The sequence below is a fragment of the Brachionichthys hirsutus genome, chromosome 11 (genome assembly GCF_040956055.1).
Source record: "Brachionichthys hirsutus isolate HB-005 chromosome 11, CSIRO-AGI_Bhir_v1, whole genome shotgun sequence".
NCBI lineage: Eukaryota > Metazoa > Chordata > Actinopteri > Lophiiformes > Brachionichthyidae > Brachionichthys > Brachionichthys hirsutus.
Window position 1 is genome coordinate 9,096,895 of NC_090907.1, and position 17,257 is coordinate 9,114,151.

Genomic DNA, 17,257 nt, shown 5'->3' on the forward strand with positions numbered 1-17,257 from the left:
AGTTTGTTTTTTTTAACATTAATTTATATTCACAATTCAGTGCTTTACATTTGTTACACACAGTCATGTGTTGAAGCCTCTGCTTTGAGGACAATGTAATTTCAAAGAGTTGCTGCCGTTAAGATGTGTTATTAATTTAAGATATTTTAATGTATATGGCTTCTGTCCGTGTCCAACTATTCTCTGTAGCTTGTTATGAAAACATTGAGAGGTGCATTTTTATCATTCACTAACTTCCCTGCTCAATCAGATAAATATTTGCAGATATGTATTTTGCCTAAGAAGTGTCTACGGGAGGTTGAACACCGTGGGAAGGTAATTCTCTTGACTTGCATATATTATGAGAATGAATAATTACAGGTCCCAAAAGACACATTTATTGTTTCATTTCAGAAGATATCAGCGTCGAAGCATTGATTTAGTTAAAGGTTGCTTCTGTGAACTTCTGTTAAAATCACACTAGCAATTAACAGCAGTAGTTCTCATGCATGTTATATCTGTCGTAATCACCCCAAATAAAATAGGCATCTGTGTGGGACATGTGATGCAATTCCACAGGGAGGGAATTCTAACAGCTTCATCATCAACATCATCAGAATTATTCGGAATGAATAAATTACAGGCACTCAGGGTTGTTAGCACAGTGTCTTGGGGAAGGAAACACGAATTTGGTGGGGTAAAATTCAGGTGAATGAGAGGAATAGTTCAGGCTTCATAACGTATTTGTTGAAAAAAGTTTCAAACATTTTGTGTTTGACTACGTTTCTATCAAAGGTAAGACAGTCACAAACTTAGTACACAGGGGTGGGGGTTCCTTTTAAAGGATCTTGATGTGGCAGGCAAATTAGGATTAAAGGTCTAATGTCCTCAAACAGCCCCCATCAGACAACAATAACCACACAGGTCAAGCACACCTTCTGCAAGCCTGCACCAAATCATAGTGTGCATCCTGACAAGACGCAATATGTCAGCTCCTAATGCTCTGCAGCATCTTTCAACCCTGTTGCGCAGGTCAGACTTCCTGTGTGCCATTATATACTTTTGTAGAATTTCAGGTTTGAACTCTTTCGACTAACTTGTTTTTAGAAACGCACGGACCAGATCGACTGACCTCTTACAGCAGCAGCGCTTGGTATTAGCCGCCCTCAGCCTGATTAGACATTTCAGTCGCTGAGAGCTGAAGGATCTTCAGGACTAGGGTCAGAGAAAACAAAGGAAGTATGTGGTCAATGAAGGTTTTCACTGCTATGTTACTTTCCGCGTGCATTAATGAACATATCATTATGTTGGTGGAAAACATAGTTGGTCAGCATTATGTATCCCTATTGATCATACATGCTGTTGCAATCTAATTGCATGTAATGTAATTTGTAGAGGACAGCTTTGTCTGTAAACTGAGGTGGAAGATTATCTGCTGATTGCCATTTTCTAATCCATTTTTTTGACATCCACCTGTAAATATTTGTTATTTAGCTATTTAGTCACAGACAGCATTTATTGGAATAACCTTCTGGGGTGGACAGTAATGCACTTGTTTCATCTGTTGCCAGCAGATGACTCTTTGGAATGAAACGCTTTGACCTTTAGCTAGGCCAGCGTTATTTTGTTACAAGGACATTTTCAAGAGCTGCACTATTTCTTCAGTCAACATGTATATTTATCCGCCTTTTCCGAGGGGGGAGACTGAATTATAGCAAGGTTATCCTTCCTGAGTCAATTTAGTTCTGCCACTGCTGTGAACTATTTTGTTGGTAAAACCTATTGAGGCCACAGGAAATAATATCAAGCAGTCTGAGCATTGAATTTAAGAAAGTCGTGCAGATTAAAAGGAAGAAAGAAAATACGGGTGAAGTGGAGGCTGAATTTATGACACACAAAAACACACATTTGCAGCATTGCAATTGATTACACACACACACACACACTGTAGAGAACCTGCTAGAGGCAGCATCACTCAGTTATGTGACAGCAAGACCTTGACACTAAATAAACCATGTCTAAGCTACACTTTGGCCAAATCAATCAGGTATTGCTTCATGAAGTCTTTTCTGTTTGTGAGCAGTTCCAAAGTACATTTTACTGAAAAAAAAGGAAATGCTAAAATCATTGCATTATTTTGACGAGGAATTGAGTGGGCATGAAATGTGTCAAACATAAATGATTTCAGTGTGTGACATAAAATGGTATTACATGATTACGATTCCCATCAATTACCGTGACACGTAAGAACAATGCATAATCAATCAACACAAGCAGGTAAACAAGCATACACGGCATGCTACCTACTGACATTCAATACACTGGTAATTCTGGTACAGCACAGTTCTGATTAACTTTGTTTCACCATCCTGCATAAAGCAATGCAGAAGATGTTTGCACAGATCGTGTACATGCATTAAGTTACAATTATTTAAAAGATCCTGACAGTCTTTACATTTAACTTTATCTTGTGCAATTATCATGTTTAATTTTCATCTGACGTTGATTAAAATGCCACTTAATTGCCTTTCACAAAAAGTAATAACAACATTTTATTTTTATTTTTTTGGCAGGCATAGCAACTCTTCAAAATAAGGCTACTGAGGTCTAAAGCCTCGGTAGTGGCCCCGAGAGGCTGCACCATTCATTACACCTAACGTTTTGACATTAACCTGAGGCACACAGTCAGGGATGGACAGAACACACTGCCTTTTCTCACAATGGGTTTGCACAATTAGGAAGCATTGCCCTCTGTAGAGAATGAATATGGCCAGCAAATTTCACCCAAAAAATTAATTAGCTTAACAAACTTTTAAAGAGGAGTCTGGGGAGCCATTAAACCACATTTAAAACAGCTTATAAGTCTGAACCTTCTTTCATTAAACATTCTATAAACACCTACCAAGTGGTGCCTTTGCCTTTTCTTCTTATTCTACTCTTCCCCCACCCTCCCCCTCTCTCTTTCTCATATAAATTCATATGAGAGAGGAAGAAGGTACCAGGTTCGAATCCTATCTGTGTGGAGTTTGTATGTTCTCCCACCTCCAAAAACATGCAATTTAGGTTAATTGATTATCCAAAATGGTCCATAGTGTACGAGTGTGTATGTGCATGATTGCCTGTCTGTGGCCCTGTGATGCGCTGGCGACACATTCGGGGTGTACACGGCCTCTTGCCCATAGCAAGATTGGATAGGCTCTGGGAAATCATGTGACCTGCAAAGCTGAATAAAATGTATCACATTTTCTTTCTCTCTTCAGTAATAAATAGACTCTTTAATCTCAAATGTGAATTTGATGATGTGGTAAGTTATTTATGATAATGGTCACCAAAGTGACATCCAAATCCTCCCTGCCCAGTGTTGAGCAGCTTATAAAATGTCTCTCCGTGTGCCTGATCATTTAGAAAGCATCATTCCTTCACATGGACAGAGGTCTCCAGCTGCGTGCCATTCAAACGCACTGTAGGTCATCCTCTGTCGCGTCACACGCTTCCGCCTACGTCATCTTAAAGCTGCAGCGCAGCGCAGCGGCGACTCGTCTCTCGGATATGCTGGAAAACACGTCTTTTCTAAAGGGCCGGACTTGGCATGAAGCCACCTGTCAGTTTGTCGCCTCAATAAAAGCTCGAACGCAGAGAACGCTCGCTTTCCCGTTGCCCCAGCAGCCGGTGCGACCACAGTCCCAGACCTACTCGGTACTCGATTGGTTTCGCCTGGAGAAACCATGGCAGACACCGAGGATACTATTACAACTCCTGAGTTCCGCTGCCTTCTCCAAATGGATCCCCTTCTAGAAACGTACCAGAAGGACTTCAAGAGGAGGTAAAATAGAAATTAAACCCCGGTTTTGTCACGGCGTGCCTCCGAATCAGTCCCGCTGGAAGCGAGCACAAGCCACGTTCACGATGATGCTCGCGTCGTGACGTAAAAGATAAATACACAAATGACAGCTATGGCGTGATATTTTTGTAAACACGTCAGTCACCTCGTATGTTCAGGTATGAATGAATAGAGCATGTGCACCTGTCTACCCCCCCATCTCGTTTGTGTCATCGGCGTCTAGATATTAGTCTCTTGCAAAATTAATCAATCGTTATGACCAGGAAATCTGTTTAGTTAAGAGAGAGTTGCTGAAAGCAAGTCATCTGCGTACTTGTAGTTTATGACAGTGTCACCGACACGTGTTTGTCGGTCAGGTGACGTCACCGTGTCCGTGTCCGTGGCCGGATTGTCCCGTTTTCGCCCTTCAGTTGTGATTCTGGAGCATCAGCGGTCATGCTGCGCTGCAACAACCTTTGCTTCCTGTTGGCTTTGGTTTCCAGTGGGATCAGTTTTCCTTTCCATTGGCTCGTTGTCATGGAGACATTAGTTATCTTTAATAATAATAAATAAATAAAAGCCATTTAATTTAGGAATTCTCAGTGTAGTTGGGGTGCCCAGTGAAATAGCTTTCAATGTTGTCTTTGAAGAATGACACAATATGGATGGTCTTTGAGGGGCCCCTTTCTAAATGTGTTTGGCAGGGGCCTCAAAAGTTTTCCTGTTTTTCCTCTCCTCTGAATGGGCTCCTGCTTTTTAGGCATTCGTTGACTGTTTTTCCTGGGCTCCTCTGCTTCACTGTTTCCCCCCCTTCAGCCTTGAATTGGGCCTCATTCAAATTCATTATTACGGTGGAAGTAACTGGCTTCTCTGGCGCAAGTGATTTTACAATGTTTGCAGGCTAACACATTTATTAATCCAGGATTACATCCGCACTAATTCCCGGTTGCTTAGTTCTTTCCCTCATTGCTTAAGTTTGATTGGTGGTGGTATAAAACCACACAAAATAATCCTATATAATATTTCTAGAGATGAACGAACCAAACCAGACATCTCTGATGAATAATAATACTTAACAGACTCAACATAATTCGTTTTAACTGCTTTCTTTTTGAAATGTCCATGCCCATACATGGTATAAATGAACCACAACAAGCTGTGTTATATACAGAATTGTCCTTTAACATTGAAATTAAAGTTCACAAAGTAGGGAAAAAACAAACTTTTGTCTAAAACACAAATGAGATTAATCTGTCTTTCACTTGTTAAGTGTGTCGACCTTGTGTCTCCTATAATCTTTAATGGTAATTAGATGCACCATGTAACTCAATAGACTGTCTGTCTCAAATGTGTCTTTTTACCCATTTAATTACATTTTACGTCAATTTGTTTGTCATTATTGTCTTTCTTGTAGTCCATCTTGATTTAAATTCTGAAATTGAATGTAAAAACACACTTTAATGTTCTAATGGCTGAATTGCAATGACATTTTCTTCATACAAAATAAAAATGTAATGCTGATTCTTTAAAACTGTAGTCTTTCCCTTGAAAGGAAGACTTTGATAATGATCTACAGCTCTGATTGCAACCTGCTCCTCTGTGGGTTGTCCTCGACACTGGGCCGTAAAGCATTGGCCAGAGGTTGCAAAGTTTGATCAGTTTTCATTAGTATACTATATATATATGTAATCTCACTAATGAAAGTTTCATCTACATTTATATCGATGCGGGATCACTGCTGTGCAAAGGCTAATTCTCAATAAGCTGCTGGTGTTCTAAGGCCCAGAGTCCAAACACCGTATCTTGAAGGCAGGGATGGAAATCAAGCGCTTTCTCAAGCTGTGGAGTCACGCAGAGTCTGCAGAGTGCTGAGCATTTCAATGGCTTATCGGAATGAGACCTATGACCACGCTGGCCGATTCTTTAGATTTTCCCCACCATGTCGCGGTTTCAGGTTTGCTGAACTCCAGTGAGCAGCATCTATAGCCTCTGTGAGCACATGATTAAAGTAGTTCCAGCAGTTTGCAAGCCTCCCGTTCTAATTAATTATTCCGTGCGTGGTCGCAGGCAGCTCTTATTCCATTTTATCAGGATGCTAGTGCTAAATTGATTGTGAAACCGTTGATGCTGCATGCAGGTTAGGGCCCCAGCGGGCAGTGCTCTGTTGATATGCTTCATTATTTACCCTTCCTGTTACACAAGTCTGCAGGAAGTGCTGCGAGGATTTTGCAGCTCATGGCACCATGAATCTCCTAAATTGGACCAAATGAAAGCATGGAGCATTGGGACCGCTGCGCATTATGGTAAACCATTTTTGCAAAGATTTGAGTATGTCATCACAACTCATTTCAAAGTGGAAATACAGCAATAAGACTGAGACTCGCACTTATGATGCAATACGTTTAGAGCAAAACTGGCTATTGATTTTAAGAGGCGACCAACGGTGCACATGATCTGACTGAGTAATGAGCTGAAATACGTATGACTTGTACCTAAAATGTTGACTGTGATGAAACATTAGCATTAGTGGATCACATTGCTGCACCAGCTCATGTGCATTATAATGGTGAATGTTTTATATCCGATCTTTAAAGATGCTTTGGCAAGCATTTATTCTTCTGTCAACTTCCTTGAGCGTCAAACTGAGGTTTGAAGTTAATTGGGAATGTGTTACCTTTCATCAGTGAACCTCTTTGCAAATGTTCAAGCCCCTTTTTACTCTCATGCATTTAGTCAAAGAAGTAGATTAATGATTTTACTTGAAAGTCACCTTGCCCTTTCGGCTGCTCTGAGATCAGGAGAAAAGCTTTTACCTGCTTGTCTCCAGGCTATTGTTGACTGTCCTGTCACCATCGCTCACACGGCGAGCAACAGACCTGAGCTTTTGCCCTAAATTTAGATGCTCAATTGTTTAACAGTGAGTGTATGAACAGGTTAGAGTTCAGCTGCACTGATGGGGGAATTTAAAAGATAATCAATTGTCACTGAAACTTTTAAAATGTGAGTGGACAATCATCACAAAACTGTTTTTCAACCAAATTAAAAATGACCTTATACGATTTAATTTGTTGCTTTGAGGAGAAAATGGTAAACTTGGGCTGGTTTTTGAGAAGAAATTCAACACCAAACTGATTTTTTGGGGACTGGGCAGGTGGCTGTGTCACTTACGGCATTGCTGTGTGCAATAATATCTGTAAGGGCAATATCTCAGTTTTCTTCAGTACCTTTGTAGATAGAGAACAAAACGAGAGATGAGACAGCTCGGACTGTAATCTGTAACTCAGATCTATAATCTCCTACTGCTCTATTATCACCAGAGGACAGGACAAAACTCCTTTGTATTTCTGGCTACAGGGACTCATTGCGTTTCTCGTTGTGCAACGTACCCAACAATAAGCGGCATTATTTACGAGAGAGATTAAACTACGTAATATATTCAACTGCGAAATGGTCATCATTGTTTACAACGGATCATATAGAGTTGTATACCTGATACAAATTCTATATTTATCATTTTAATAGAGAATATATCACACATATTACGAGTAGAGCTGGATAGTAACAAAACCGCAGTAGCCATAATCCAATCCTGTGTCGTGATGCAATTTGACGTTCTGTAGCTCATTATTTTGGCTCCATGGCCCACGACGTAACTGTTTCGGTTCTCCTTCGCTGCTCTCCTTTGTGCCGTTTGGGCTACAGCAGGTCGGCCATTTTTCTAGCGAAGCCCTCTGGTAGAACCCACTGGAGGCTTTTTACCCAGCTTCAAACTGCAAGCAGACATAGTTAGCAACACGCTTGTGGACAGAGAGATGTATACAGCGGCTAAAGCGCTGTTTATTTCCATTAGTCGCTGGGTGTGGAAATACATGGCTTTTCTATGTCATCATTTTACTGCTTATTTAAAATAAAAAATAATTCTAATACATGTCTTACTGTCCAGTATTAATATAAACTACACATTAATAACGTATGGCGATAAATTCCGTTACTCGTACCTTTCAATAAGGGTAACCCTGAAGAGACTTGCATGCTTATTTAGTGGCTGACTGTGAAATAAAAGTGAGAGCACTTGACTGCTGTCAGGAAGCTTTTCACTTTAAAATGCAACATTTTCATGTCAGACTAAAATGACATTTGACTCTTACTTGTCCAGGATGACTTGTCCATCCATTGACTGGAATTTAAGCTTTAACAGGTAATTTACTCGACAGAATGCATGAGGTGGAACAAACACATTCATGGCTTCCATAATACTTCAGAAGAAATGTAATGACTTGAAGGTAAGGGGATCAAGTACAGCAAAGGTCCTCCCCAGACAGTTTATATACATGCCTTGCTACAATTTCGCATGGAAACAAGCTCAGGGGATTCACGGTGAACCCGGCATCAATGCAGGATTTTGGTTTCTAGTCCTTATGGATATAATTTGTTATAATTATAAGCAGGACTTTCATGCCTATTAATAATGTGCCAGTGGAGCTTTGCCCTGCAAGTCCTCCCTTTTGCTCGTCCTTTCGGCATAGTCTTGAAATGGTGGCAAAGGAGGCATGTGGCCTCATTGGTTGGACATTAAAGCTTTACTTTTGGCAAGAGCTGCCTGTATCCACTACGCTCAACACTGGGAGCTGCTGCTGAGAAATTGCACTGTTGCTTCAGCCCATCATGAATAGCCCCGGGGCATTCCCAGGCCAGTCTGAACTTGGCTTCAGGGCTGTAGGGTAGAATGCACTTAACTCAGCTGGCTGAAAGAGGCTTTCTGTACCAAGGGGGAATCTGATATGGACACCAGCTGACTGCGGGAACTTAAGTGAGATAAATTGCAAAGTTGTCAGTGCATCCTCCCCAGTTGAAGGTAACAGACAGAGGTTTGTCACTCAGGTTATGCCTGTAGTCGCATTCTTGTGGGGAAGGTGGCAGGCTTGCATCCTGAGGTGGCGCCTCAGAGAAATGGAAATGTGCGGATGCTGCACTGCGTGTGATGCGCCTTCGACGTGCTGAAAATACAAGACAAGAAAAAATACACTAAAAAAATCGACATTTTAAAACCTATTTCTACAGTTTAATTTGTATTCATGTGTTATTCCTCTGGCAGGGGTTCGCTCATGCAATTTACTGGGATTGTTAGTTAGGGTTAAGAGCATAACTGGCAATTAATTACCAGAATTAATTGTGTTGGAATTATGTGACCGATGAATTTGAATATTGCATTCGTGGCTTGCTGCTGTTTTGAATTGTCAAGTTATGACGCTGAAAATCCAACACAGCAGCTGCTTTTTTCCCTCAAATGGCAAAATTGCGAGTAATTAGTGAAACATTAACCGGTTGTCATATCGCCTGTGCGTGCTGCCGTGCTGCGCCGCCATTGTGACAAAACAATAATGAAATGATTAGAATTTCTGCTGTCTAATTCTCCCCGTGGAGAGCAGTTAGCTTTCCATCGGAAAGTCAAATCATCTCCAATGTGTTGCCTTTGTTTTTCTCCCTCTAATTCATCCAAGTTTCTATTCTGCTTGGCTTGAAGGTATGATCTGCTGCAAAAGCATCTCTTCCAGCTGGAGGAGGCAGAAGGAGGATTTGACCAGTTCACGCGCAGCTACGAGACCTTCGGTGTGCAGCGACTGCCCGACAACAGCCTCCTTTTTAAGGAGTGGGCCCCTGCTGCAGAGGCTCTCTTCCTCACCGGCGACTTCAGTGAGTAGCCTCAGGAGGAGGAGCATCGGGGCAGGAACATGTCAGCGGTGTGACATCACAGTTTAGCTTTCACTGCTTCTCAACTCATATCTGAATGTCTATGTTCTGGATGCCACAATTTTTCATGTTTTCAGATCCCATTTGCTTTTAGCAGGGCAGGTCCTTTCGTGGTGCTTTTCAAAGAAGCATGCAGCCATCAGACAGCTGATGTTCTGCTTTTTTATGTTCTAAAATAACTGGCACTTTGCGAAGTCTATCAAAAAAGAAAAAAATTGCATTGGTTAGAAGTTACGTATTCTGATGGGAATGCAAAGAAAATGAAGGTTTCAGTGCAAACGTAGAGCTTTGCATATGTCGATTGTTAAATAAGAAGATTTCAATACAGAGAGGCTCGAAATGAAGAAAAAGCAGTGCTGGCCCTTTTGATCAATCGACCTGGGAGTAGGAAATGTAAAAAGTATTGATGACACAGGATAAACTGGCAGACTGAAGGGAGTTCTTTTGAATGTTGGAGTCTTTGTTAATATTTTAGGACCTGGTTATTGCATCATCGCCTGCAAAGTTGTTGAGTGAGTGCAACCTCCGTGTCTGCGCTGAAATCTCATCTCCCTGCAGACCCAGCTTTGGCAGATATTTCAGGTTAATAGTCTTCTGAGTGTTATTTTATTTTTTTTAGTTGGTATGGGCTGTGAAAAAGGACAAAAACTCTATTTGTATCATCATTAAGAAGATTAACTGAGTCTCTGTTTCATCTATCAAACAGATATGGACGGTAATGCACGCTTTCTGTTTTCTTTATTTCTTCGTATTTTATCTTGATGTACTGAGCTCTATTACACATGTCAGCAGTAATATATTACCCCGGACAAATGAGAGAACACATATATATATATATATATATATATATATATATAAAAATAATAACAGAAAATCAAGAATGACAAGAAGGATGGTGGAAGAGTTCCGATCTGTGCTCATAACTCCAACGTCATTAGTTATGCCACGGCACAAACCGTAGTCTCAGCCATTCTGATCTGACGCCCTGCAGGTAATGATAAAGGGAAGCAAATGCTAATACTCTCAGATTGATACTGTGCATCAAAGCAGATATTTATCAAATTGTTTATTGTCCCTACACATATGTTTTTTGTGTGTGTGCGTTAGCTCTGTTGCTGCCGGTCCCCATTTCCATATTTCTCCTCTTCCTGTTCCTTTTTTTAATTATCTTCCCAGGACCTTGGGCAGCAGCTCAATTCCAACATTCAGTTCTGCGAGAGATTACATTTTGACATGGCTCAGTCATATTATTTGATTTCAATTTCACAGTCAATGTGGAAACAGCCCAGCAGCCCTCATCATGAATACGGTGCAGGTTGGATGCATAATGCACCGGGTTTTTCTTTTCTGCGTAGTTTAAGCGAAGGCAGATAAATAAGTTCTGACAAAATATGACTTGGCCTGCCCGTGAGAATTGCTGCTGTTGTGCCTGGTCACTTCTGCAGCATTTCCTGTGATTCATTTTCTTTCCCGCCCGTGCCTTTTCTTTTTTCCCCTTCATGAATAACAAGCAGCTACGGATTACTGAATTAAAAACAACATCCTAAATTGACGCGCCAAGGCGGCTGCTTTATAATAAATGCCTTGTATCCTAATATATTCCTGTCAGTCAATGACAATTTGTAAAGTGCGATCAGCGGGTTATGAATGTAATGCCCCGCTGTTCCCTTCATGGCTCAAATTCAATGAGCGGTAAAGTGGCATTTTATCAGTTTTTCTTTTAGCTGGCTGAACCTGCTGCTTTTCTGAGTGTTGCAAAACTCACACCAGGATACATGGGATCAGCGCAGAGCACAAAAACAAAAAAGAAAAGATTAGGTAAGATGTTTTTAGATGAGACGGCGGGAGACAAATTGTGTGAATGCAAGTGTAAAATCATAAAAAGAAAGAGCCCTGTGACCACAAAGGGGGGATATTGGAATAAAGCAAAAGCAGAGGTGATAATGTTCAGCTCAGTCTGCAAACTTTTCCAAACCCCTTGTGGCAGCTCCAGGTGGTGAAATGTAAAGGATGAAGTAATCATGAAACAAATTCACACATGCAGACTTGAAATAAAAAGTCCAATGCAGAACTTTTGTCATTATAGCACCAGCTCAAAGATCAATTAAATAAACAACCTTGGTGGTCAAAACCTCACTTTGATCACATGATAGACAGATCTGAGGCAGATAGACAAGCTATCTTTCCTGCAAATGATGTATGTATGTTGTAATATTTCCGCTGAGCTTTGGACACAGACTTCCTGTAGGCATTGATCAAAATGGCTTTCTTTGATCAAGAGACGGCTCTTTAGAACTTATTTATGTCGCTACTGTCTCTAATTGTTCTGCTTTGTGCCCCCCCCCCCCCCCCCCCCATAGATGGCTGGGACAAATTCTCCCACTCCTTCGAAAAGAAAGACTTTGGCAAATGGGAACTGATTCTGCCACCCAAGCATGGCACATCTCCAGCTGTGGATCACAACACGAAACTCAAGGTAGAGATCAGAACGCAGTTTCACACCCTCGTGAGGCGTCGTCTTGCCATGGCGCTGCTTGTCACTGTTGCGTATGATGGAGGATGCATGTCCTGTAAAACCCTGGCATGCTGCCGTCAACAACATGCCATACTCTCAGCATGCGGAGCGTGGATTACTCTATGTACACATTCTGCACAGCGGATGGTCGGCACACCTGAGGAGCCCAGGCGATGGCTTTTATTTCATCGTCTGTCTGTGGCAGATGTCCCTTCGGGCATTGATCCACATTTGTATCGTAAATAATTCATTAGGGTTCAATACAAAAATAAACTCCTTCTATTATTATTATGCAATGTCTCCTAAGAAAATAGTGCAGAGGATAAATAATCCTGAAATTAGATGCCAGACATGGAATGGATGGCACCGTGGCGCCACTCTCCTTGGGACTGGGTCATGGTTGGCAGACTTCTGCACCCTGGACAGACTGTCCAGCTCCCATTGTCAACGGAGGTCAGTGTAAGGACGATAAGAAGCAGATGGAAGCGCTGGCACCTGGCCTTTTCGTCTGCACCCCCGCTGCCTATGAATGGCTGTCTTGCTGTGAGCTCCACTTTAGAATTAGTTCCACAGCCCTCCCTCGTGGAAGCACAACCCGAGCTACAATCGCTCTTGTGTAGAGCAGCTTGTCCTTCTACCCCCTTTTGTTTGGGGCCCAATTTGTCTCGTAAACAAGCGGCGTCATTTTACGAGTGCAGTCATTGCAATGAGCTTTTCATGTAGAGTATATATGCGAGATGTCAGAGAATTGAACCAAAGTGTCATCTAAGTGATCAAACGCTTGGCTTGCCGTCCACGCCTTCTTCTCGGCTGCTGGTTTGCTCCTTGTTGTTGTTTCCCCCCCGTTCATGCACCACCTACGGCTTCACAGCAGCCAGATCTTTGTTTAATGTGCCAAATGCAGGCCGACTTGTCTGAAGGGCCACCGATCTGTCAGGCTTTATGCCAGTCCATTTATCCGACTATCGTCTCCTAATCCTATAAACTGTGAAGCATGTCATAAAGGCAGCCAGGCAGCTAACCCCTAGGTGTCCTGACCATAATGAAAAAACCCCAGAGGGGGGTCTGGCAACGGCTTGCAGGCAGGTGGCATTGAAACAGTCAATACTTCACAACGGTAGCCAGAATTAGTCGGGTTCTTATTCCTGTTTCTGCAGGGGGAATAACGGGGTGAACACTAGATTAAATTCTTGGTGGATTTTTCCAACTCTCGTTCTGATTTTCTCCTTTCTTTGTTTGACTAGTAGAGGCAAACTAACTTGTCACCAAGATCTCCAAACTAATTTATCCCCCCTGAATTGCAGATGCGATAGCTAGTGGCTGCATTAAAATCAGCAGAGGAGTTTCTCCCAAAATAAAATGCAGCCAATTACCGTAGGATTCATATTCACCACGATAGTGCAGCCTTTTGTCCTCTACTTCGTTTCGTCAGCGTGTTGTTCACCTGCAACGGTTCTGAAGCTGTGCGTTTAGTATTGGCGAGCAGGGACTGTTTCTGGAGAAGTGAAATATGTTTGGTTTATTGGCGGAACAATTTGGCGCATCTTTTTTTATATAATGCATGGGGAGTAACGGCGCAGCTTAATGATGTAAGCGCTTCATGGCTACACGATGTAAATAAATGCTGACTTTAAACTTGCAGAGATAGAAAACTGGCAGGAGTCACCGAAGACCTTGAAGCCTCTGATGTTTTGCCAAGCATCTTTAATTATAGAGGACTCTTATTTCTGGCTAATTATTTTCCTTTCTTGACAGTTTTATTTTCACTTCTCATCATTTTACTTTACTTGGTATCCTTTATCCCTATTCCCTGACAGTTTTCAGTTAAATATATGTGTCCTCTTCCTCTCTGTCTGTCATATCTAAATGCCCTTGCTTGAACATAAGGACTCATTTTTGTTTCATTTCCCAGGTGGTAGTTCACACCAGACAGGGTGAGAGGCTGTACCGGATCTCTCCATGGGCCAAATACGTGACGAGGGGGGAGAAAAGTGTCATCTATGACTGGATTCACTGGGATCCTCCTCACCCATACATTGTATGTAATATAATATGGATAGTATTATACCCTTACATTCTATATATATATATATACATTACTCTATTTTCATATTGTGCTTCGTTTTTTTATTTATTCATTCACTCATTTTCTACCGCTTTTTATTTTTTGCGGGTCACGGGAGTTGCTTGAGTCAGAGGAAAAAGAATTTGATATTCTAAGCTGCACATCAGAACTTTGAAGTTTGAAGACATGAGTGAAAAAGAAAAGTTTCACAAAGATAGGTTCCGTATCATTAACATTACCGTGTTTAATTTTCTCTGTGTCACCTCACACACTCTGGTTCTGCTTTGATTTCTTGCGGCGTTAAACAGGAAGTTATTTTTGAAAACTGCCTTGCCGAGGGGTAAATGATAGGGGCATATGATTCAATATTTATTTACATTTTAGACCAAAAAAAATAATGTGATTTGTTCAAGTTGTTTGTTTGATGGACACGCTGGTTTTTTTATTTTCTTATGTTTTGCTTTAATGTCGTAATGTTCTGTCTTTGTTTGGATGGTGTAGAAAAGTATATTCTGAGATATATATTTAAAAGATTCCCATGAAAAGCAACCTTACATCTGCAGGTGTTAAAGTCAGTCTTGGGTGCTGCTGATTTGAGACTGTCTGAATTTGCATCTCTGCTACTTGATGTCATCAGCACAAGTGAGCCCAAGCACAATAATAAGAGGCTAATAAAAACCACCTTACCTTCTCTATTGCTTATTTGGTGCCATTTACATTAGAGGCGCCCTCTTACTGGGAGCATTATTTTCTTATTTACAAGTGGCTCACTCATGTAATTCAAATAGTGGCCTCACATGGCCTGGTGGGTAGCCATCAGGAGATGTGTTGTAGCCCAGGCAGATTGAATCATGGTTCGTGTGTGAACACAGGCGTCAGCCTCTGGTGAGATATAAGTGCGTAGACCCAGGAAGTGTCTTCATTATGAGTCACCAAAATGCTCTGTTCTTTTTGGACGTTTGTTGGAAGATGATGATGAATATATTTATTAGATAGAATGTTAGAGTACAAGTACAGTCACACAGTAGCATGTATTACAGTACAAATAGAGTCAAACATCCTGTCTAAGAGGAGCATTTCAAAAAAGCCCTTGTTTCCGTTGAAAGTCCTAAAGTTTCTGCTTGTCATAATTATCTGCTGAATCCTAGTTTTTTTTTTTTCCCAGCAAATTCATCCTCGGCCAAAGAAGCCAGCAAGCCTGAGGATATACGAGGCCCATGTGGGCATTGCTTCCCCCGAGGCAAAGGTCGCCTCATATACCAACTTCACAACCAATGTGCTGCCGCGTATTAAAGAACTAGGTGAGAGACTTGAGACCACGTCTCTTCCCTTTTGGCCCATGTGGCTTTTCAGCTTCAGCCTGCGAGTGGTGCTTAATAATCACCCTGTCAGAGCTTTTGTTAACTTGCCATACAGAGGACCTGAAGCATTCATTTGATGTGTATATATACTGCTACATGGTAAAATTAGACAATGTGGATGGGAAAATAGTCTTTTATCCATAATGGCACCGTTGCCGTCAGCACAGGTCTTTAGACCAGATGTTCGGCCATGCTTGCATCTGTATTATTATTTTTTTTTCAACTCGATTTCTTCTTTTTTACCTGTAATTAATCTTTTAGTATGGCGGAAAACTCTCAAACACGACGTGATGGCCTGATTTCCTCCAAAACGAAACAGGAGAAGAATTGTTAACCTTTTAATTTATGCGCATCTGTTTTTTGTTCAATTTTGCATATACTGTACTGTCATTGTTCGCCATTGTTTAAGATAAATGTTTTCAGCAATGCCAAAAGCAAACGTGCCCGCCTCCATAAACCCATTCTCCTCTCCTTCCATCAGGAGGTTTCTCGAGGATTGTATAAAAGACTGCATGCATTGCGAGCTAAGTCATTACCTGTTCCTGGTTTAAAAGAGCTGACTTATGTGGCTTTACCCTCTATGGAACTGATATTGCAATTGACTACGTGAGATGTGGCATTCCAATATCGCTGACTGCACGGACATCATGAAAAGCCACATGTATGATTGACACGGCAACCTGGGGAATGCTGTTTCCTTGGTTGTGCCATTCTTCCTAGCAGGAAAGGAAATTGTTTGAGTACAAGCTTGAATAAATGCTGTCAAGAATCGTCCAGCAGCAGCAGCTAAAGGGAATCTGTACAATAGGTTTCTTCAGGAGGCTAAACTCCACTGTCTCCAGTGACAGCTTGCCATTTTACTTTCTTGACTGTTGGTAGAGGATACAGATTGATATATATATATATATATATACAGTATATATCAATCTGCATCCTCTGTATCTATCTTTTGTTTGTATATATCTATATATACACAAAAAAAGAAACTTCCTCTCACCCCTGTGTTTTGTCATACTCGTTTTGAGGAAGTTTTATTTTCTTTCTCTAGCCTGAAAAGAAGCTTGTCTAAAAATTAATAAATAAATCTTCACAAAACGGTGAAAAACAACCAACAGAGCTGCCCTCTGGGGTGCTCAATGGCAGTTTAAGGGCCTGTTGTTCTCCTATTCATAGAGACAGGTAGCTTAGGTTGCTTTGAAATGCGGTACACGACCTCCTGACTCTGATAGCTGGTAGTTCCCTATAGCCACTGCTTGTCCTTACAGTACTGGAGCTTGTGTCAAAAACGAAATGCCTGGAGCTCATATATACGGTATGACTGACACAGGTCAAATAGCACTGAGACGTAATGTTTCCAGATGCTTGCTATACTAACCCTTTAGTAGGCTTAAAAAAAAGGCTCTGGCTTCCTTTTTTCTTTTTTGTGAAAGCTGGTGTCATTTTAATCTGAAGTAATTACACCTACTACTACTGTACTTTCGACTTGCCCCGTCAGGGGTCAGCACAGCAAATGAACTGTCTCCACTTCACCCTGTCCTTTGCATCGTCCTCCCAAACACCAACCACTCTCATTTCCTCCCTCACTACGTCCATGTATCTTCTCCTGGGTCGACCTCTAGCCTTGTTCCCTGTCATAGGCTTTCTCTAGATCCACAAAGACACAACGCAGCTCCTTCTGACCTTCCCTGTACTTCTCTATCGCTAGCCTCAATGCAAACATTTCATCTGTGGTACTCTTCCTCAGCATAAAGCCATACTGCTGCTCA

The 17,257-nt window shown here is 41.5% G+C and overlaps 1 protein-coding gene across 1 annotated transcript in view; it reads left to right on the forward strand.

Moving 5' to 3' along the window:
• Positions 1–3,704: 3,704 nt before the first annotated feature.
• The window catches only part of gbe1b (glucan (1,4-alpha-), branching enzyme 1b), a 61,258-nt gene continuing 47,705 nt past the window's right edge, over positions 3,705–17,257 (forward strand). Inside the window, exons 1-5 of the mRNA XM_068745238.1 lie at positions 3,705–3,802; positions 9,324–9,493; positions 11,911–12,026; positions 13,978–14,103; positions 15,296–15,431. Coding sequence (XP_068601339.1) covers positions 3,705–3,802; positions 9,324–9,493; positions 11,911–12,026; positions 13,978–14,103; positions 15,296–15,431 — 646 coding nt within the window. The remainder of the gene's footprint in view (positions 3,803–9,323; positions 9,494–11,910; positions 12,027–13,977; positions 14,104–15,295; positions 15,432–17,257) is intronic.